At 39.3% G+C, this 22669-nt stretch overlaps 1 protein-coding gene across 1 annotated transcript in view; it reads left to right on the top strand.

The window, feature by feature from the left end:
- Positions 1-20945, top strand: part of SERGEF (secretion regulating guanine nucleotide exchange factor) — a 132983-nt gene extending 112038 nt beyond the window's left edge. The window contains 1 exon segment of the mRNA XM_054390758.1: positions 20770-20945. Coding sequence (XP_054246733.1) covers positions 20770-20945 — 176 coding nt within the window.
- Positions 20946-22669: the final 1724 nt, after the last annotated feature.

Here is a 22669-nt window from a genome sequence, read left to right as displayed (position 1 = left end):
GTGGCATTATGCATCTGCTGATGAGTCTTTGCTGCAGCAAGGAGAACATATATCTTGACATCCAGGGATATCGGGAGCTGTACGTGTCTGTTGGTCATGTAGCTTTGTTACATGTTGTTTCCCTCACCTTGGGCTCAGTTCCCAGCCTATGCAGTTCGCTCACAGGTCATCTCTCCAATGATGAGATGATGTCTGTGCTTGGGAGAGCAAGGAGAAAGGCCAGGCCAGTGCAGTGGCAGGGAATACAAATGCACAGACCAATATACCTTGCTGTCCTTGAGCAACAAGGGAAGCAGCAGGCTTTTTCAGTGCTGCTGTGTCAGAGCCCTGGAGAGGCAGGTTCAGATGCATTTCTGAGACTGAATTACTTAGTGCTTTTGTTGGTATTCTTTTCTTCCCCTGCTTTGAACTGCAAGACCAGTTAAGGGGAAAAGAATGGTGTTATAATTGACAATACACAAATGAGCAGAGAAAACTTGGAGTGAACCAGAGGAAATGCTGTGAAAGCAAATTCACCTCTTTTGCTGGTGGTTGCTTGATAGCTAGAGACTTCCAGTTATTTTGAAAGGACTTAGCTCCCACTGGGGTTCCAAACAGGCCATTTTTTCAAGGCTGTCCTGCTGAGCTTCTGGGTGCTGCTCATTTCTGGAGCCCTCTAAAATGTAAAAATCTTGCTGTCTACCTAACTGTCAGTGAGAATGCCATATGCATGCCAGACCGACCCTGATTTTTTCTCTTGGTTTCCCTTTAATTTAGTATAATTAATTAAATCTGTCTCTGTTTTCTGAATTATCTCTGATCCCCTGCAGTGTGAAGAAAGCCTGCTTGTCTCCTGCTGCTGCTCTTAGCTAATATTATATTGTTAAACTTCCGCTTGCTCATTGTCAGTTCTGTTCATGTCTGTCCCCAGCCAAGGAGGCCTAACTGTGAAGCTGTTCTGGCTGCCCCTAATGCTTCAGAGCCTGTATTTGACTGCCTACCCTTGGGTTGTCTTATCTCCTTTGGGTTTGGCCATCTCAAATTATGTTTCTTTGTGCTCTCTGTGTAGCCCTGAAAGCAGTTCCAAGATAAAGGCTCAAATTTACCATAGAAAGGAAAGTATGGCAGCAGTTCCTGGAGGGCAGGCTAGTGCACAAGGCAGTGAAAGGTTTCATGGGCAGCTCTCTGGAGAAACATGACACTGCCTGTTGTGGTCTCCTTTTGGTCTGAACTCCCTGGCAACCCAGCCCTTGTGTCAGTGTGCAGTGGCTTTCTTACTGTGTTAACATGAAAACGGCTGCTGAATTACTAATGATCAGCTTTTGCCATTGTTACTTGGTTGCATTCTACTGACGGGTATTGGGAACACAGGGTAGGACAGTGTCAGATATTCCCACCAGAATCCTTTTGATGCTACCAAAAGAGACATAGTATTAGTACCGTTATGCTGTGACCTTTAGGTCAGAATAAATTTGGACTGTATGAGCTGCCTGCTGTCGTGGTTGACTTAGGAGCCAAGAGCTCAGTGATCAAAATGTAAAAATTGGCAGAACAGTCTTGGAGGCTTTTCCAGGATTCTCTGCTTATGTCTCCATGCCGACACTTCTGCAAGTTGCTGGGCTACAATTTTTGGGCAACGAGGTTCTCGTTACTGAGATAGTTACATTCAGTGATGCTTCCAATGAGCAGAGTCCCCTGCATGGCTCTTTTTGCAAGGCTGGAAAGGGACAAGGGAAAAGGAAGACTTCGCAGTTCATATGTCAAACAGTAATTGCTAAAGAAGAAACTGCATTCCTAGGAAAATTTTCACTCATTAAGATTAGATTTGAGTGCTCTGGAACTAGCTTTAGAAAAAAGGTGTGTGTATTGGTGTATTTCTGTAAAAACAGAAATCTGCTGATCTGTTGAAAGGAGTTATGGAAGGCAAATACTACAATATCATCATCTCTGCTGGCAAGATCAAACCAAGTGTTAGGCTAGAGGTTGTCAGCCCCAGTTGTTCTTGGAAACAAATTGACGTGATTATATATATATGCACACCTAAAATATCACAAATAATGCAGATGTGAAGAATTTCTAGCTTCTTTTAAGGTAAATAAGATGCTCTACCAAGGAATAATGGTTTGGTAAATCCACATTTTGATTTGAACCTATATATATATATTTTGTATATGTGCATATATGTGGAGAAGTGAGCAGGTTATCACTTTTGAGCTTGTCACTTTTCCTATTTGAGATGACAGATTTTTTTTTTTTTTTTTTTTTTTTTTTACAATTTCACAAGTGCAAGTCCCAAGTCCCTCACTGGGACTACTTATGTTGTGATCATGTGCTGGCAGGTTGGTCATCAGAAATTTATTTCTCTTAGGATCAAAACTTGAACCATATGGTTATGATGGGCCCACTGCGGTGTTTAAGCCTTTAGGTGTGGACAGGGTGTGAAGGACAGAGCTTCCCCACACACATGTACCTAAGCCAGTTAAGCTGGAGAAAGCAAACTGCATCCTACCGGACAGCAAAGGTTTACATTGTTCCTCTATGAAAACCCAGGAGACAACCCTTTCGGCTAGTCAGAAATCATTCCCAAGTCACATTTCATTCAATCACCAGTTGTCATACTGCATAAAGGGCAAATGGCTTAAGTTGACAGGGACTCAAAGCCTTTTTTTCTGTGTTTTTTTCCTTTCAGCATAAACTCATTCTTGCAGACACATGCAATAAGAGACATTTGTAGACTTGCAAGTTTGTAAAATTACAGTTGGTTAGCAAATTTATACAGTGTGAGTTGCAGCAGTTTGATCATCAATGAGAAGCCTGTATTGGGAAAAAGAAGAGAAGGAAAAGACCTTGAAAGACTATCCTGTAGTGGTTCTTTGCTGATATATTTTGAGGCAATAACCTGATGGCTCAGCAGTTAGCGGGCTCTGTCCCTCTGTGGTCTCCATATCAGCAGGGTGTTTAGTGTGACAGTGCTTTTTGTGATACGAGCTGCTGACTTCTGAGACTACCAAACAGATGGTGACTACTTGAGAACACATGTAAGTGGCTGACAATGTAGATCTTGTTTTCCCCAGTTGTCACACTGTGCTGGATGCAGTGTTTAAGGCCAGTGCAGTGTAAAGGTTCCTTCCCTTAAGAGACAAAGGAAAAATAACCACCCCACAAATAAAACCCAAACACACTGGCCTCTTGGTTTTGATCCCCTTGTCAATTCCCAGATCTGCCAAATTTTAGAGGAGGCAAAAATTACACTGAAGAGTAAATGTCCTGTGTGGAGTTGAGTGGTGCAAAATGTGAATCTAGGTATAAAACTTACTTTGAAAATAAAAAACGAGGACAAAGGGGTCCAATGTGTATACATAAAGCAATTTGCTAGTTCTTGCATTTTCCACCAAGAACAAAGGAAATGACAGTATGGTGCCTCCTCACTATTGGTTGAAAGCTACACCCTAACGATAGATTCTTTTTTGACAATCTTTTCTTACTCAAGTGATTGAAATCTGTCAAATTCCAATGGAGAGAGACAGAACCTGATTTCAGAGTGAGTTGTCGACTTTATTCTGAGATACATCTTAGAATAGATCAACCTTCTGACATTTGATCTAGTATCAGCATATCTGTAGCTTGTGGAAATCTAAATATTAAAACATAACTTCTGAATCATAGCAGCCCTTGAGTGTCCAATGAGAAAGCCAGTCTGCCTAGTTCACATGGTGTATCTTATTCCATGTACAGAAATTAGCTTCCTCAGTGCATTTGAAGTTTAAAAAAAGAACATAAATGAAAAAGCTAAAAACCCTGTTTGAAAAAGATACATTTTGGGAGCTGGATAGTGCATAGGATTTTTTTGCAGAGTCACATTGAGTTTTTCATCAAAGAAGGAGAATTGTTGTCTGCAGAAAAGTGCTAGTGGAGGAAAAGCAAGATCCTGTGAGTTTGGGAAAATGAGAAATTTGATTGAGATAAGGAAACTTCAAGCCGCCTTAGATTACTCAGTTGCACCCAGCAGTTTGTCTGCAGACAGTGCTTGATGCAAAGTGTATCACAGCAGTGCAGTAATTTCAAGGCATAGGAATAGTGTAGTGGTAAGCACTCAAGCAAAGGCTGGAGCAGGTGATCTCCAGAGGATCAGCCATGTTCTGAGGCTGTTCCTGTCTGGGATCCATGCAAGTTCTAAACAAAAAGTGGTATTTAAAATACAGTCATGAAAAAAAAAAAAAAAAGGAGAATGGTGAAGCCACACCCTGGCTTTTAGGCACCAAAAGCCATCTGAATTAGCTGAAGTATCATGTCTGAAAGAAACCTTTCTGAGGACCCCAAATGTCCCTTTGTCATTCTCTGTTTTCCCTAAGCTGTTTGTCTCCAAAATTTTCTGTTAAAAGCCAAACCTACCACTGTTGCAACTTTGTCTGATGCTCAGGAGAGATATGCCTGGATGGAAGGACATTGGAAATAGTTTGGTAGCCTGAGCAGATGCCCAGGGAACAGCCAACACCTTACAACTAACAGGAATGAAATGCTGTCTTGTTAATCCTCTGAGACCTGTATTGCTGAGACTGTTTTTTATCACTGAAGGGGTGAATTAGCCTACTTAGTTAGCAAAACGTTGAAAGGTTTAATTGTGTTTTATTCAGTTTATAAAACTGCATAAGGATTATTTCCAGGGGTTTCTTTGTATGGTTGGAGAAGGAAGGAGCAATATATGTGTGTTGCATGTGAGCCTTCCCAGTCAGCGTGTGATTCTGTCCTGACCTGCTGTCCCTAGTATGTCTCCTTAGAAAAGGTAATTAAATAGTGCTGGCGTTGTATGACAGGAATTTTGCAATGTGAATAAATATCATCTGCCTAGCTGCAAGCAAATAGTCCTTTTAAATATCACAGTGATTACCTTAGGGGAATAAATGTGTGCACTGAAAATAAAAGTGACTGGAAAATATTGTAGGCTTTAAAAAAAAAAAACAACAAGTTGTTTTTCTGTTTGTTTGGTTGGGGTTTTTATTTTTAAACTTTTTAAGAGGTTGTGCTTGCAATTATTAAACCTTCATATTAATTACAAAGCCTGGAAAAGGAAATGAGAATGTTGTTCCTCTTTGAGGAAATCACTGTGTTTTAAGTTTAATTTTAAACCAACAAACACATTAAAATTCTTGTACAGTTAAACAGGAAGTTAGTGTCAGGGGTTTTCCAGAAGTCTTCAAGTGCGAATGTACCAGCAGCTAGAGAAAATGCCATATTCTTCAAAGTGCTGGCATATTCTGGGAGCACTGTGTGGAAAGTCACAAAAAGATTGAGTCATTTGGACAATGGGTGTAAATGAGAATTTGACATTGCAGATGTGCATCAGTAGGGTGAAAGCAGAGAAAAAAATAAACCATGTAAGATCACAAAATCAGTAATTACAACTTGATGTCATTGAACAGAACCAGGCCAGCTAGCAGGATCAGTGCTTCCTACTCAGGCTTCTGCTCATCAGGCCCATGTGCTTATGGGATGGTGAAAGTTATCACATTCACCTTCTTACTTCACAAGTCCTTTTCTTGTACTACATAGGCAGAGATTGTCCTCTCAGAGAGCACATGAAGCTGAAACCAGATGTGTGGCCTCTTTAAAGGGCGTATTGCTCCTGTTGTTACTCACCTATTTTCTGACCCTGGCTTGTCTAATATTCTGTTTCCAGATCAGTGTGGTAAAGATTCATGGTTGGTAGGTGTGGGAGTGGGTTTTTTCCTATCAGAATGGACCACTGGAGTCCTTCTGCAAGGAATGCTGAACAGAGAAATATTGTGTACCTTAGTGGAAATTAACTGAAATTCTAAAAAGAATAATTTATAAAATATGACTGAATTAAAAAAATAATCTGTTAGGCACCTTTTGTTCACAGTATGGGTTTCTTATCTTTTCAACTTTCCTATTTGTGATCCAAATGATGAAGTTTATTAACTGTTTACTAGCATACTCCGATACCTTTAACAGACTTAGTTATTTATAAAGAATGAGTTAATATATTGTTAAACAAAGTCTTGTTCATTGATTTCCCAGTGTGTACTGACAGAGTTAACTGTTTGGGTGATTAATGGCTACATGTTTGGAGCCAGAATCTCTGCTATTACAATGGTGAAATAAGTGGAGTTTTGCCAGCAAACAACCTGTTTTCTGTTTGGCTGTCTGGAAATGCATTTTTATTTCATGAGCCCTAGTGTTTTGGAAGATCTCTCTGCAGGTAAATCATGGTAAGATAAAAACTATCATTTTAAGGAAACAGCAGATGTTTAAGGGAGTTGGTGAGTGATAACTCCAGTACTGGGGTAGTTGTCACATTGTCCATGGGCATATCTCTGGTTGCTGGCCTCAAGCAGGTAATAAGAGTTGATTTCTCTTGTTGGCTATTTGTTTATTTTTAAAGGGGGAGTTACAGTGCATCAATTAATTAAAAAGCTCATTCCTATGTGCACAAGATTCTAAACTGGAAAGCTGGTATCCATTGCTGGGTGGAATAATCATTTTAAGTAGCTGAAGTAGGTAAGTGGCACTTGGAGCCATGGTTTAGTTGTCAGGAGGTGTGAGGTATTAGGTAATAGGTTGGACTTGATGATCTCTTAGGTCTTTTCCAACCTGGACCATTCTGTGATTCTGTGAAGTGTATGCTGGAATTTTTGTTTGTGCGTGAATTCATTTCATCATGTTGCAGGGCATAGCTGGATGCAGGGAACATTAAAAGAGCTTGACGATGTCTGAACCAAGGTTCTGGTGTCAAACAGGAGGTAAAATTCATTTTATTCTAATTACTAATTAAAATTTTATTAGGCTTTAAAGGTATTGGTGGGGCAGTTCTTCAGAGATGAGCAACCTAAACATGTGCCATCCTGTTTCCATAGCAACACATCATTTTCCTCCTTTCTAGGCAGCCTAGATTGCATTGTGTACTGCAAGAGTATTAGATTCAGTAGAGCTATATTAACAGCTCATTAGTTTTCCTTAAACCTTGCTATTAAATATTTTTTGTTTAGATGCTCATTAGAATGAAAAAAAGTAGTTGGGATTATTGTGGTTTTTGTAGAGAAATAAATCACGGCAGCAGAGCTGAAAATGAGAAATAACTGGGATGAAGCTTTGTGGTCCAATTCATTAACTGTGAAGCTGGCTATTCCCATGACCATGGAAATACATTTTGTTAATAAGATTCTAGCAGGAATAGTTCTTGGCCTGGTTGTTATTGTTAAGATCTTTGGAAGTGGTTTTGATTCATACTGGAGCTCTTGGAGACAATTGAGGTAATGTAGTAAAGGTTAAGGCTATAAATGGTGGTCATTAGCAAGGATCAGTTTTCCAGCACTGTGGATCATGGTTTAAAGGTGGCATTTTCAAGCTCAGTGTAAGCAATTTGGTAGCTTTCCAGGATACGTAAGGACATTTCAAACTGCAGCATATTCATATTTTGCTGCAAGTTTGAAACTATTCAGTATGGGTTTATGAAGGGCAGGTACTGTTTGATGAACATGATTTCCTTCTATGGCAAGGTGACCTGCTCAGTGGGTGAAGGAAAGGCTGTAGTTGACATAAGCCAGCACTGTGCTCAGCTGGCCAAGAAGGCTGACAGCATCCTGGCCTGTATCAGGAATAGTGTGGCCAGCAGGAGTAGGGAAGTGATCATGCCCATGTACTCAGCACCGGTGAGGCCACAGCTCAAATCCTAGGTTTCAGTTTTGGACCCATCACTTCAAGACAACACTGAGGTGTGGGAGCGTGTCCAGAGAAGGGCGATGAAGCTGGTGAAGGGTCTGAGAAGAAGTCTCATGAGACTAAGGGAATTTGGGTTGTTTAGTCTGGAGAAAAGGAGGATGAGGGGAGACCTCATTGCTCTCTACAGCTCCCTGAATGGAGGTCATAGTGAGGTGGGTATTGGTCTCTTCTTCCTAGTATCAGGCAATAGAACAAGAGGAAATAGCCTGAAATTGTACCAGGAGAGGTTTAGATTGGATATTATGAAAAATTTCTTTCCTGAAAGGGTGGTCAGGTATTGGAACAGGCTGCCCAGGAGGTGGTAGAGTCACTGTCCCTGGAGTGTTCAAGAAGTGTGGACCTGGCACTTTGGGACATAGTTCAGTGGCCATGGTGGTGTTGGGCTGAGGGTTGAACTCGATGATCTTAGAGGTCTTTTCCAGCTCAAACAATTCCATGTTTGTATTTGACTGGATTTGGAATGTCAAACTTGCTTGTCAAGTCATAGATTTAAAAGATTGGGATAGAGCCATTTCAGTGTAATTTTCATACATTTCTCAGCTGCTGTCAGCACAGGAAATGCCTTGTAAAGCTCCTTACAAAATTGCATCTTTTGTCTCATCCGTAAGAGATGAATAATTCAGTATAGCCTTATGCAAATGTTTATTACTCTTTATGATAAAATGTGTGTGCCTTATTTCTTTTCTTCATTTGTGTAGTCTCAGTTTCTCAGTGATGAATCTTTGTGAAGTGCAGCAATGTGCTACAGTGTTTTCTGAGCTGACTGCATGCACATCTTCTGGTTGGCATTGTGGACGCTTAAATTACTGTTTAAACTATGCTATGCAGTAAATGATGCAAATTACCACAGGGGAAATATTTAAGCAATGAGAGATTCAGATCACCAGCGTATTTTCTTTTGGCCTTTGGGATGCTTGATTTTCTGTTTCTCCATTTGTATGAGGTTATGTGAGGCATGTCAATAAAAATCAGGAGCCTTCACAGTAATCGTTGCTATAGTTACATGGTGCATGTAACATGGTTAGCCTCCTGCACAGAACATAAACCACCTGCAATTCTATAAAATCCTTTATTGGAGGAGAAAGATTGAAAGAGACAGTGCTGGTGTGCAGGTACAGACCAGATTCTAGGTTGCTCCAATATTCTTGCAGTTAATGCTGTCTTCATGCAGAAGTCTGCAGAAATGCTTTATGGTTGAGGACAGCATGAAAAAGGCATGCAAGACATCTCTTTTGGAGGGGGGGAAAGGTGCTGAGTGCAGAAAATGGAAGATAAGGAATAAGTACCAAAATGAACAGAATATCAGCTCTTGGAAAAGACAGGCTAAGTTGCTTTTTAAAGCCTTCTGAGGCATACCCCTGCATATGGACAGAAGTGTCACACTCGCAGAATGCTGCTGATCTCCTGACCCCGGAATTCTGTGCTTAACTTAATACTCAGGGTCTGTATAGCACAAATGTTGACATCAACCCTTGCTCTTAGGAATAACTTTTTGTCTCAACAGATCTCATATGCATTCAGGAACCCAATAATGGCTTTTAACATGCTACTCTGTACTGAGTTCTTTTTATGGCTGAATAAATTAGGACAGTCATCATGTGAGAAGGGACAGTTAAGTAAGTGCATGATTTCTCATCTTATGTTCATTTCTCATCTCATGTTATGAATGTTCATTTCTCAAGCATGTTCTAAATACACAGATGAGCCAAGCTTCCAGGACCCAATAATGACTTCCCTGTAGGGTTTTGATTCACTTTATTCTGAAGTTCCAGATTTACAGAATAACATGAATATAATCCCATGGGTGGTTTAAATAATACAGAGACATTTTGATTTTTTTTTTTAATTTAATTATTTTTCATTAATACACAATATCTATGAGTTGAAGGTGAGGTCAGAACATGTAGTAGAGGAGGCAATGAAAGAGATAACAAAATAGCTAAAATATTTAAAACAAGGTGAGAAAATGTAGAAACTGGAGGGTTAGTGAGTAGCCTTTGGTCAGTAATGCAGGCAGAACTCAGAGGTTCACTTCCCCTCTCTGTCTGCTGATGCTTGTGATGGTTTCTGCCATTTGTCAGGAAGGAAGGACTAAGCAGATCCCTTCAGAGCTCAGGAAGGAGGATTATATTTTTGCTTTGCACAGGATAATTCTTCCTCTATAATGAGAAGGTTTAGAGTCACAGGGTAAGAGGAACAAAGTGTTAGTAACAGAAACTGATAGCTGGAAATGAGGGAATTAGTCATGACTCAGGTTTTTGCTCTTGACTCCAGTCAAGCTTCCTTCCTCATGGCTTCTTTTCTCATTTCAAGAAGCAATTGGTCCCTTTGCTATTCCCATCAAGCCTTGCTTCCATTGCTTAAATCCTGTTAAGACGTTTGCTGATTACCAGTTGGAGAAGCAGCTTTGAATCTGTCCATGCAGACAGCCTGAAGGATAACTGGTTTCCTAATCATACTGTCAGCTAAGTAATTTTTGCACCTCCTGGGGCTTGGGGTCATGCTGACGTGAGGCTGAACTTGACTTACAATGCCTTGTGGGTGAAAAGTTGTGGTCAGTGTCATGTTAGTCAAATGAAATCTTTAAAAGTAGAATTATGCTTTAGAATTAATACGGAGTTGTCGTTATTTAATTGTCCTCTGGAGAGCCAAAAAAAAGTCTAAGTAGCAAAAACATCCAAAAAGCATCTCTTGCAGAGAGAGCAAGAAATATGTCTGCCTGAGAGAGCTTTGGGAGCTTTGTAGAACAACAAAAAAACCCCAACCAAGCAATCTCTCCGTACACAACCTAATTAAAGAATGAAATAAGGCAGTGTGGGAACTGTAGACTAATTAATTAGCAGGATCTCCTAAAAGAAGTTTCTGAAAAAGACAGCTTTTCATGCCAGAAACTCAACAGTTCCATCAGCAACCTTTCAGCAAGGAGAGAAGGTGTCAAAAATCACAACTGCTAAAATCAATGGAAGCATATTTCAACAAAGTGATTTAAAGACAGTTCTAAACAATAAAGAGCTACTACTTAGACCTAAAAATAATTCCCAAAGAAATTACTGAAGTGTAGTATTTTTCTCCATAGCAATAGATGTTCTTATGCAGAAACTGGGAACAAATTTAATCCATCAGGTAGCTGAAAAAACTTATGAAGTCCCTTTGAATTTAATCACACACAAGTGGCTCTGAACCAAGAATTTGCTTCTCTTCCTTTCCTGTGGTGAATATTTCAACCAATTGGGTACCTAAGATGCAGTAAAACTGTAAAGAAGTAACACCTAACTGTACAGAAGTGGCACCTAATGAGGTGCTGATGATCACCATGCTACAGAAGATTTTGTTAACTTGACAATATTTTGAGTTGTCTTGTGTATGCTTGACAATTTGGAAATTTACATCTCTGTTCTCAAAATTGTGAAAAGATTTTTGGGGGCACTTGAAATCTCAGTGGATTTCTGATTTTGCCTTTGAAGTATCTGACTTTTCAGAAAGATCAATGTCTTCTGACAAGAAGTTTGTAAAGCAGCTTGGACTGGTCAGCTCTGCAAGATTTGTGTGCTTTAAACTGTCAGAGATAGTCAGATATCTGCAGACAGTGGAGAGGAAGAGATAGGTAAAAGTCTGGTAGAATGATTCTTTTGACTTCAGAAAAGAATAGTGAGGCCCGTGCATGAAGGAGACTCCGTATCTTCAGTGTTTCCACTTCCTCAAGTGAGAATGAAGCTCTTGAATTCTTCATTTAGTCAAATATTCTTTCATAGGTAGAGTTGGGGGAGGTTGGGGTGGGTTGATTTTTTTGTTTGTTTGGTTTTTATCTCTGGCAGATATCGTCCTTCCAAAATGGTGTCGTTTATTCCTGTCTTGATTCCAGATAGTTTGCTCTTCTCCCTGAGGTTATGCAGAGGATCAGATGGGAAAGTGCCAAGTGGCATCTCAGAGACCCAGCTTGTGTTGTCCATTCTGGTCCTCTGACCTTCTGGAGCTGGCATGGTGCCTCTTAGTCCCTCTGCCCATCAGCTGTTCTCCCTGCTGCTGTGCCAAAGACAGATTTTACTTTCTAGCCTCGGATCCCCACACCTGATGCGCAGATGCTGTTTTCACTATGACTATTTACCAGGGTCCAGAAAAATGTACTAGAGCAGAAACTTTGAGAAAACTTCTCTGTAGTATTAATTGCAAGAGGTTTTTCATCTCAGGACTTTTCTTGCTTTCTTCCAAGGACTGACTTTATGCATTCCCTTTGCATAAGGAGGTGCCCTCAGTTCAGAATTAAGGTGCTTCTTACAGTGGTGGAGACAAAGTGGTGAGGGTCCCCAAAATACACCTTAAACCCTATGTGTCAGAGATTATATTTGCCTTTCCTAATCAAAATGGCTCAAATGGTGTCACTTGCGCCCATTGGCAGCCCAAATTCTGCCTGCATTTTTTTCTCAGCCTTGCTCACTTCTAAGGAAGGTGAGTCAGGACTTATATGAAGAGTAACCATATGGCTGTCTAACCCATGGAAGACACTGAAGGTGGAGATGTGGAGGAGCCATGCTGCAGTACAGCAGGGTTATTCCCCCACTGAATGGCCTACCTTTGTAGAAGCAGTGTTTGCACACTTGTAGGTACTGCATTCCACTTCAGGGCTGGGGTCTCTTTAGCCCTGTATTGTTGCTTGAAATGCTTGGGTTTTGCCAGTTGAGTATTGAAACTCAACAACATTTCTTTACAAGAATTATGATTTTGTAATTAAATCATTTAGTGAATAAAGGTAATGGAGAATAGAGTGATTTTTTTTCCCATGCAGATGTGAAAAGGCAGAAGTTAGCAGACTCTGCTTTACTTTTTGTCCTGAAAAGTTCAGCACTAGAAAATCATGTCAAAACCTGTTTTTATCTAAGCAAACTAGTCTTTGCTTTTAACAGATACTGATAGCAGAACTCTTCCTTCACTTAATACCAACAAGCAATTCCTCCAGACTTCACTCAAGAGTCATGTAGGATTTTGAACTGATGTTTGGAGAAACAGATCCAGTCCTGCCTTCTGGGCACTTCGTGTTTAGAAGCTGTCTGCTCTGATTTTCTTCCTGACTGTTTTTAATTCTTATGGTATGAGGCTTATTTTTTAATCATACCTGACAAAGTCTCCTCTCCCACTAGTTGTTTTAGATCCAATATTGACAGCACTCCCCCTTTTTTTTTTTATAGACTTATTAAAATATAAAATAAAGCTCTAAAAGTACAGATAAAATATTTGAGGAGTTACTGCCATGGTCCTTGTCATAATGGCAATTGGTTACATGGAAAGGAAAATCTGTGTCATCCCTGTCATAGACAATATTTGGCTCACTGCTTTGCATAAGTTTCCTGACTGGATGATAGGGCTAAAGTTTTCTATCTTTTCCTAACCATTAAGAAATGGAAAGAGCTAGAACACTTGGGTTCAGCTTTACAGTAGATGCCAAAAATCCTCTCTGAAATCTGAGAAATAGTTTAGCCATGTATAGCCCTATGAATGGGACTGAGGGTGGTGTTACTTTGCAGTTTGTGTGGGGCTTGTTTTGTTGTTTGTTTTGTTGTTTTTTGTTTTAAATGTGTTTTTCTTCAGTATTCACCTACTGGTTTACTTAAAATTGAAAGTTAACACAAACCCAGCCAAGCCAACATGAGGTAAAAACATTGTGTTTCATTTGCCCCTTTGAGCAAATGTGACTTGCACGTACTTGAATTAAACCTCTTCAAGGTCTGTGTTTGAAGTTGGAATTGTGGGATTTTGATATTCTTTTTCTTTTCTCACTTGTTTTCATCTTTTCTTAGAGCTCTGTCAACTGTCAACACAGGACCATGTATATAAGATAGAGGGAAACAGTGCTGTTCAGTGGCAGCAATAGTTAACATAGGGTTGTTACCAAGTAATTTGCTTTTTGCACATTTTCAGGGTGCTCACATCTCTCAGCCATCCTTGTATGTGGGTAGATCCTGAGTTACCCCATTCAGACTGCAACATGATAGCAACTACAATGATCCTTGTGAAAATAGGCACAAAAAATGAGGCAGACAGACAAGGCACATGACCCACTGGAGTTTTATTGGATGTGCACTTGCACTACAGTACAGTGTAGTATAGGCACACTTGAACCAGATACAAGTAGGTTAACTCAAGTACAATGGTTGCAGCGCAGAGGAAAAGTAGTCCACAAATCCTGCCCAGTAAGGAGCCCTAGTTTATCCTGAACTCTCCAACTACAGCTCTGTGATAGCTTGTTTCAAGTTAGGTATTGTAAGGCTCTCAGGGATACACATGTATTGCAGTGCTGTCACCATTAAACCTACACTGTGGTGCTTGCAGGGGAGCCATCATCTGAGTCATCGTGTTACACTAAGATTACAACTTGAAACTCTGCAAAGGCATCCTAATAGCGTCACTGCTGACTTGCAACTACTTTTGTTCTGAGGCAGCATTTGTGTAGCTGTAAGAAAATCTACCATTTCAATCAGTAAGAAGGAAACAGACACTTCAGTGACCACTTTCTTCTTGGACTTTTCTCTTTGCATCTAACACTTTAGCTTATGACTTCTGGACTTTGCGTCAGACTACTTGTTAAGCATGGGGGGAAAAAAAGCCCTCACTTGTTTAATATCAAAAAACAAGATTTTTTACTTCACTCAACAGTAATTGCACATTCATTTTGTGTGTCTTAAAACTTGACCAAAATGCAGCTTTGCAATTAATAAGGGAAAATAAAAGTAGTCCAAACTAAAGCCCATTTAAACACTAAGCTATTTTACAGAAGATGTCCATATGGAAAGTTTACATATTTCATGTCTTGGTTCTGAGTTAGAGAATTGTGTTCTGCAGAAAAGGACATCTTCAGAGAGAAAACTTCTGTTCAGTGCAAACAGCCCTTCATGGGAAGAGAATTGCAGTCAGATAAGAAGAAATTGTAGATAGATGTTATCATATTGAATATTTTGTTGCATCGCAAGTTCTTTTTTACAAGCTGCCAAGAATGAACAGCCGTATATAGCCTGGTCTGCACAATCTCCTTAAAACTACATACTTGTGAGTGGACCAATGCATGATACAAAGAGTTGCTTTGTAAAACATGCTAAGCACCAAAACACTTCTGAAATACTATTTTCCACTGAATTGCTCTTTTTTTGGGATCTCTTGTTTCTGACTTCAGACAGTAGGCTGAAGTAGGCATAAACATCATTTCACCTGCATGCTGCTGCTCATCTTGCTGTCTTTACCTTCTGCTCTATGATTTGCTTAGTGCTTTGAAAACTACTGTAATGAGGGTTTTGTCAGATTCTTGCTTCTGCCTTCATCACTGAACTTTTTAATTGTCTATTACTTTTCCTAGGCCTTTGCTGAAGGTGGCCTTTAGATTTAGGTATCGGATGTTCTAGGCCAGAATTAATCACAGCCTTCCCCTCCTTTTCTTTGTATAATCATTTACATCAGTTTCAGATGTGTGTAAACTTGAAGTGGTAATGCTTCATACACATCATGCATGGGTGCAAATGGCCATGGCACCATATGTTCCATGGGACACTTGAATGACTCATACCCTGCTAGACGTGCTTGGACGTACTGCTTCATCCATTTTATATTGGATGGATGACCTCTTACTAAGCACTTAGTATGAGGTATTTTCTGTATGTTCTGTTTCGAATCATTCAGAAGGTCATGAGACTGCAGTTTCTGGCTCTGTGATGTGATCATGATTGTCTAATTCTGGTCATACAAAGTTAGAGCACTGTGACACATTTAGTGCCTGTCATTTTGAGAGGCAGAGATGTAAGTGCTGAAAGAATGTCACTCTCTGCCATGCCTGATATTCTGAGGGATCAGATATCAGTGCCACATTCAGAGCTTCAAGAAAAATATCTCCATTACTTAGTTTGTCAGATTATTTTTTTTTGTCCTGTACTTAAAAGAGCAACATTTAAAGATTTTCTTGTCTTCTACAGCTGTAAAAAAAGGCATCTTTAATGCTTAATCCTCTCTGCACTGAAGCTGCTTCATGTATGATATAATCCTCGTGTATTGTCAGTGGACCAGACACGTTCAGTCTTGCACAAAGCCGTGAGCCCAGGTTTGGTTCTATGTTGAGCTGGAGGTGCTTTCCTGTTGGGAAGGAATTGACATGTTTGAGTAAAATCAAAAGAACAACTTTGTGCAACACCCCTAAGCTAAATATGAGTAAAATCAAAAGAACAACTTTGTGCAACACCCCTAAGCTTTAGTTATAATAACTACCATTTGCATTTCCCTGTGACAGTTAATCCTTACAACAGAAATCTCTTTGCTACCTACACACAGCAAAGCAAACCTTTCCGTCTTACAGGACTTCAGTTTTGCCACAGAAACTGTAAAGGTACAGCAGCTCAAGAAAGTGAGGATTTTAAATCCTACAATATAGTTTTGTAACTGTCTTCCCATGCTTTTGTCTTCAAAATGGCAATGTGTAACTGAGAAGGAAAATAATAAAATCTGCCATAATCTACCCTGAACCTAAGGCATGGCTTGTTTGATGTAACATGGAATGATGCTTTAAAATAGATGCATGTTAATTTGTGCAGTGAGGCATTCAGCTCCTGTTTTGAAATGTCCTGTGAGGACAGAACAGAATTTCTGTTGTCATTGTATATTAGCAAGATAGCATTACCTCTAGTGAGCAGGCTGTTATTTACCTGAGGCTTGAAACAGTGCATGGGGAAATGCACAGCATGTTGTGTGAAACTGCTGAGGCTTTTTTTGATAACTGCCATTCTTACTATGTCTTTCTCTACTTCTCTGTATCACTGTATGTTGGACTCCCTCCCCAAACACCATATTCATTTTTTCCCCCTTCCTATGCTGAGGAAATGAGGATAGAAAAGACCGGATGTGCTCTGTGCGTCTCTTCTGTTTGCCATCCTTGGGATAGATGCTGATATTGAAGGAGAAACTAGAAATTGGACTTTCCCAAATGAAATTAATTTCAAAGGCTATGTGTAGCCTTATGCTCAATTTTGCAGCACTCCACATGCCATCATGTCTCCCTAAGCCTTATTTGGCATCTCTTATACACCAGTTGACTTTACAACTCTCTTCAGGAGTGAGTAACTGTAATTGGATATTTTTGACAGTTGGCCTTGAGGCCCTGACCAAATTTGCAGGCCCTGCTCTATTATGCAATGGCAGAGAGGTCCAACTAAAAAGACAGTGTTTCTGCTGTAAAAATATAACTCACATCTTAATCTTCTTGGTATATATATTGTGTAGGCCTCATATATTTGTTATGGGTAGCTCTTTGAGGCTGCTGGAAATTGTTCTTTCCAGGTACCAGTGTGTATAACATGCATGACCTGAAGTCATCTGATTTTTTCACTTGCGTAAAACCACTGCTGAGGAGAGGACTGAACTGGTCTAGGTCTGCTGCCTGGGGGGAGCTACTAATGTAAAGGTGAAGTGAGGCCAGATTGCTGACTGAAGGCTATCTTTGAAATCAGCATGTCTTTAGCATCCTGACTTTGTCCTGAATATCAAAAATGCATGTTGCTTCCTGTCTGGGTATTGTGTTAGCTTACTCCTTGCAAATGTGAGTATAAACGTAACTCCAAAATAAAACTGCGCTATATGAATCTCTTAGTTGTTTTCTGGTTTTGGAGGTACCGTATAAACTCTTGGGATCATGTTATCTGATAGTCCACTTACGAAACTTTGCCTTTAATAACATTCTTCAAAATGCACAGACTTCTTCTCTAGTTACTGTTTCCGTGTTTTCCTGCAGAAAACAGTTGGTGTCAACCCTTTTACTTATATTCTAAAGTTGCAGATCTCTTGCTGCTAACAAAAATGCAAAGCTTTAGAGGGACATTTCTTCCCTTCTTACCTGACACCCTGGTGCTGATTTTTTGCCTGTTGTAACTTGGTCTATAACCATTTGTAAAGCAGCACTAATTTAAGATTAAAAAATAACAATAATTTGAGGTATTTTGGAGTACTGCTAAGAACACAGAGCCTATACGGTAGAGCTCTACTAAAGCATTTTAACACATCCTTAAAATGTGAAGCTGTCTGATTAATAGTTTGGCTTTGAGACACTTGGATCGTCTTTAAAGCCAACTTCTGTTTGTTGGTATGGTTGGAAGAGTGGAAGAGCAGCAGAAAAGAGGCAAGCTTTTGAAGATTCCAGTGATAAGCCTCTAGGACACAGGCAGCTTTAGAAACAGACTGTAGCCTGAAACTAGGCTGCGCTGATATTTGTAGCTTCCCTGTTTCCAATTTTCTTTGCTTTACCCTCAGACCAATTTTAAGGATGTGATTTATCATAACCTGTCTTCAGCTGCTTAGGACTGCTGTGCCTGGGCTAAGGCAATACCTTGGTCTCCCTCTATAGTCACCAGGGTGAGATAGATTTGATTTTGATACCAGTGTTTGGATAAGAGGAATTGCCTATTGGAGAGACATAGATGACTGCACTGGTTCTGGAGGAAAACTAGAGGATGATGATCTATATTTGAGTTGCTTCATTTTTTAGTTGGCTGAAGCTCCATGCAGTCAGTCTGACTCAGAGCATCTTACTTGCTAACATTGATTCTTCTCATCTGAAGAACAGAGTACCCAGCAATAAGGAGTGACCCTAAATCCTCTCCTTTCCTCAGAATCCTGTCCTCTCTCCAATATGCTGCAGCTTTATTTTACCTAGAAGTACTTTTCTGCAGTTTAATCAACCTGTGGATTGCAGTTGTCACTTCAGTTACCTTGAAAAAAAGCCTAGATGCAAATAAAAGAAGGACAGTAGCTTCTTGTTTTGTGTGAGCAAAGCAGACAGGTTTGTTAAGGGGTTTTTTTCCTCCCTGTTTTTTTATATATTTAATGTCTGGGGAAATAATCTGCATAGTCTTACCCTAGACTTTATTAGTGTGACTGTGAACTCAAGTGGCATTCACTTGGGATTATGCTGCATTGCTGTGTGAATTCTGTGGTTTCATTTGTACTTCTGAGTATTTATGTTTTCGAAGGGAAAAAGTGAATGTGATGTATTGTGTTGTTTTGTTTAACCAGTGACATGGAGCATCTTTCTGTCCTTACCTCATCACTTATAAATCATTTGGTTTGAGAACATGCAACAATGCTTGTTTTAAATTTAGTTAGAACCAATTTCTAGCTGTATTAATACACATCATTCTAATGGTCTTTCATCTTGGGAAGATCTGGCACAGGCATAGAAGTTGAATTTTCTCATGAAAGTATGTTGGGCTGCTGGGGCTGTATTGAGGGTTTTATCAGCAATAAACTGTGAATTGAAGCAATCAAAAAGAAAACGAGGGGAGGGGGAGAATCTTTCTCTAAGTTGTCTGCAGGCAGATATGGTATAGTACACTTTTTATTTTCACCACAGTAATTCTCTGCCCTTTAGCTTTCTTCACTTCTGATTGGATGTGATGAGAATCCTTTTTGTGGCCTGTCATTCCGAATCTGTGACCTGCCATTTCATCCCTTGAGATTTCTGCCTGCCTCTCCGTATATGCACAAGGCACTTTTCTGTAAGACCATTCATAAATCCTAGTTGCTCTGTTATTTTTCTTTTGCCAGTTTTCACTCTTGACCCATTTCAGCAACTTTGGGGTTCACTGGAGTCATATAGAAAGAGCTATTTGGTGACCTTTCTACATGCTTGGAGAAGTAAAGGCTGGAAAAGACTTGATGATCCTTATTTTAAGGGAGATGTTGTCTTATCTGGGAGATGTTACTGTGATGTTACTGTTTGGTATTTTTCTGCAGAACACGTATGTAGATTAGGTTGTTGGTATTGTGCATGCATAGTCATGAAAATCTGCCATCTAAGATAAGAATAATGGAACTGCTGTGTTAGGTGAGCTGTATCTAACCTACTGTGATGTTCTAGTGATGTTTTATTATGTTACATTGCCTTTAAGATTGTTGAGAAAGTTAAAGATTTAATTTTATCTGACTTCAATAAAGTTTACACTGAATTACAGAAGAGGAGAACTTGAATATAGTAGTATGTAAAGAAAACAGACAGCTACAAGTGTTACTGTATTTGCAGAAGAGAAGGATGGTCCTGGTAGCTTTGAAGTAATCTTTCTGAATTTTGAAATGCAAAATTATTTTGAAATTATGGTGGGGGTTGGATTTTGTGAATACTGGCACTTCTCATTATTTGGACTTCAGAATGGTACTTTGTGCTGTTAATACCTGCTGCTTTTCAGAAATAAAAATGGCATCAGAAATACTGTAGGATGGCTTTCTTTTTTAGCACAAAAATTTACAGGCATAGGCTGTGACAGCCAAATAAAGAAAAGGAAATTCAAAAGAAGTATCTCTTGTAGTTCAGAGTAAGAGTGTTTTATTGATAGTTTTTTTGTTATTGCAGCCATATATAGAACAAAATTTACATATTGTGCTTCAAGAAAGAGTACCGTGGTGGCATAATAATGCATAGATCATGATTTGGGATATGAAAGAGTAGGTGTTACAAAAATAAATAATATTGAGGAAAAATAAGGATAATCAAAGCAGTGAAATAATGTCAAAGCAAGCAGAAGAGGTAGGATGAATAAGAGGAAGGCATGTTGTTGGAGACCTGTGTTTAAAGGAAGAAGGTGAGACGTGAACTTGAAAGTAGGAATGAAATGTAATTTGGCTTCTCTGAGACTCTATTCCCCAGTACTACAGACCATGCTGTGAATGAGTAAAGTCACCAAGCTTGGTTTGTGATAGTTTTCCTTACTAGGGGGAATTTGACATGGAATCCACATCATTTCCACATCATTTCGGGGAAGGTCCTTAAAATGGAGAGAAATTTCTGTGGACTCTATATTAATATTGAACCTCGTGTTTACTAAGTTATTTCCAAATGTCTTTTGTTACTAGTCTCTCTTATATTCTTAATAACATTCATTTGGATTTCTTCACATTTTAAAGAGAACCAGACCATTTTTTTCCACTTTAGCAGAATTTCTTAGAAGATGATTTGACAAATCTGCTCTCCAAAACTAACCAAAGCTGTTGTGTTTCTGTGGTCTTTATTCTATATTTTTCTATCCTCTCTTTTAGGTGGTCAATGCTTCTCTTGGGGATGGAATGAACATGGAATGTGTGGCGACAGCACAGTAGTGAATGTTCATGTCCCGAAGCCAATCAAAGCTTTTGATTACACAAAACAGAACTTAGTTGGATGTGGGGCAGGACACTCTATGGCGCTCTGTCAAACTCCAGACCTGAAATCATAGCATCATGACTGTGGATGGATATCTTTGGACTGCATATCCCAGAAATGCAAGAGGATTGTTTGCGGTTAACATAGTATTTGGAAAGTACAGAATTTTTTTCTAAGACTAAAAGGACTGAGTATGCATGGAAAATGGTAGTATTTTAAACATTGTTTTCCAGAGTCCTTTTCACAGGTATTGACTTTCTTAGCCACAGAGAAAATGGCAAACATTTTGCCTTGATGCAATGCCATTGAAGAAAACGTTGGGTTTTTTCTCTTGTTCTTCTGAAAAGTCTTTGAAGAAGAAACAGAGTGCTTAATTTCCTGTCATTGGTGTATAAGTTCAGACTAAGGAGATGGTGTGAGAAGGTGAAGACACAGGGCTCTTTCTGGTCTTTTATTATTGTACTTTTATGTCATGATGAGCCTGTGTTGCACCTGCCAACATCTAACGTTATAAGCTACCAGCATCTCCGAAAATCCAGTTTGCGTCACAGAGAAATGCCAGTGAACATAAATAGAGGCACATGCCCATTTTAAACAGAAGATTAGGATTTAAAAAAGAAAAAGGAGGTATAATTTAGAAGGCAGGCAAAAGGGGGAAATGAGACCCTTCTGAACTAGCTATATCTTGATTAAACTGTGAAAGCAGCAGTATTTCCGAGAAATTATCTTCCGTGCCAGACATCAGTTTATTACGGATTCACAGAGTTGAAAATCTGCATGAATTATCATTAACTTGCAAATGAAACTGAAGTTTCTGAAGCTATTGCTTAGGGAAGAAAAACTTCTAATAGTTCTTGGAAACAGCACAGTGAAGTTCTTGTCAAAGGGCATAAGACAGTTGTAGCTTTTGAGGATGGTTTGATCCAACATAGCTCCTTTGTTTCCAGCTGCCTTTGAATAGGAAGACTTAAACATCTAAACTGAAGTTCTCCAGCCTAAAAGCCAGACCAGAATGCTCCTGAAAAGTTTGGGTTAGTTCTCACATCTGTTCAGCAGCCCAGCTGAGTTACTATTCAAAGTATGCCTATGGTACTGGTTCCAGGTGAATGCTTAGCAGAGAATGTAGGAAATGACGTAGTGTAAATTATCTTCAGCTATTATTAGCTGCCCAAGTTGAGCAAAGTTTTGGAAGCTATTTGCAAACAGTTTTGGAAGCTATTTATAAAACTTTTCCACAAAAATATAGTGGATGTTAAACTGGATGTTTGCCACCCACCATAGTTACATTTGCTATGGTATTTGATGTATTTCAAGCTCCAAATATAGAGAACACTACTGTGTGGTAAATACACCTTTTAATGAGACCTACTGTTGCTAAACAGTAGTTTAATTTTTAAAACAGGCTTGCTAGGGAAGAAACCTTATACAATTAGAAAACTCTCAGAGAAAGGCACTTAGGAAATAGAACAGGAAGATTTTCTAATCATGTGTCAGCTTACAGATGAAGGAGAAGGAATGAAGGTGTTAATATGGGCTGTAAGGATTCTCCCTTCTGCCCCACTTCCCACTTGGCTTTACAGCAATTACAGTTCATAGCCTAATTTGTAAGAGCATTTTTTTTTTCTATTCAGTGAATGAGAAACTTGAACTAATTATGAAGTTCATTGTAACAATTCTATTACTGAAAGAGTCTGTAAGTATAATCAAGTAGCTCCTCTGCAAAAAGTGCAGAATTAAGATTTGTAAAGTGGGAGTTTTAATCCATCTGTTAGTTGTAGTTCTTGATGGCAATGTACT

Source organism: Indicator indicator, chromosome 21, assembly GCF_027791375.1.
Source record: "Indicator indicator isolate 239-I01 chromosome 21, UM_Iind_1.1, whole genome shotgun sequence".
Lineage (NCBI taxonomy): Eukaryota > Metazoa > Chordata > Aves > Piciformes > Indicatoridae > Indicator > Indicator indicator.
This window is presented reverse-complemented; position numbering and strand designations above follow the sequence as displayed.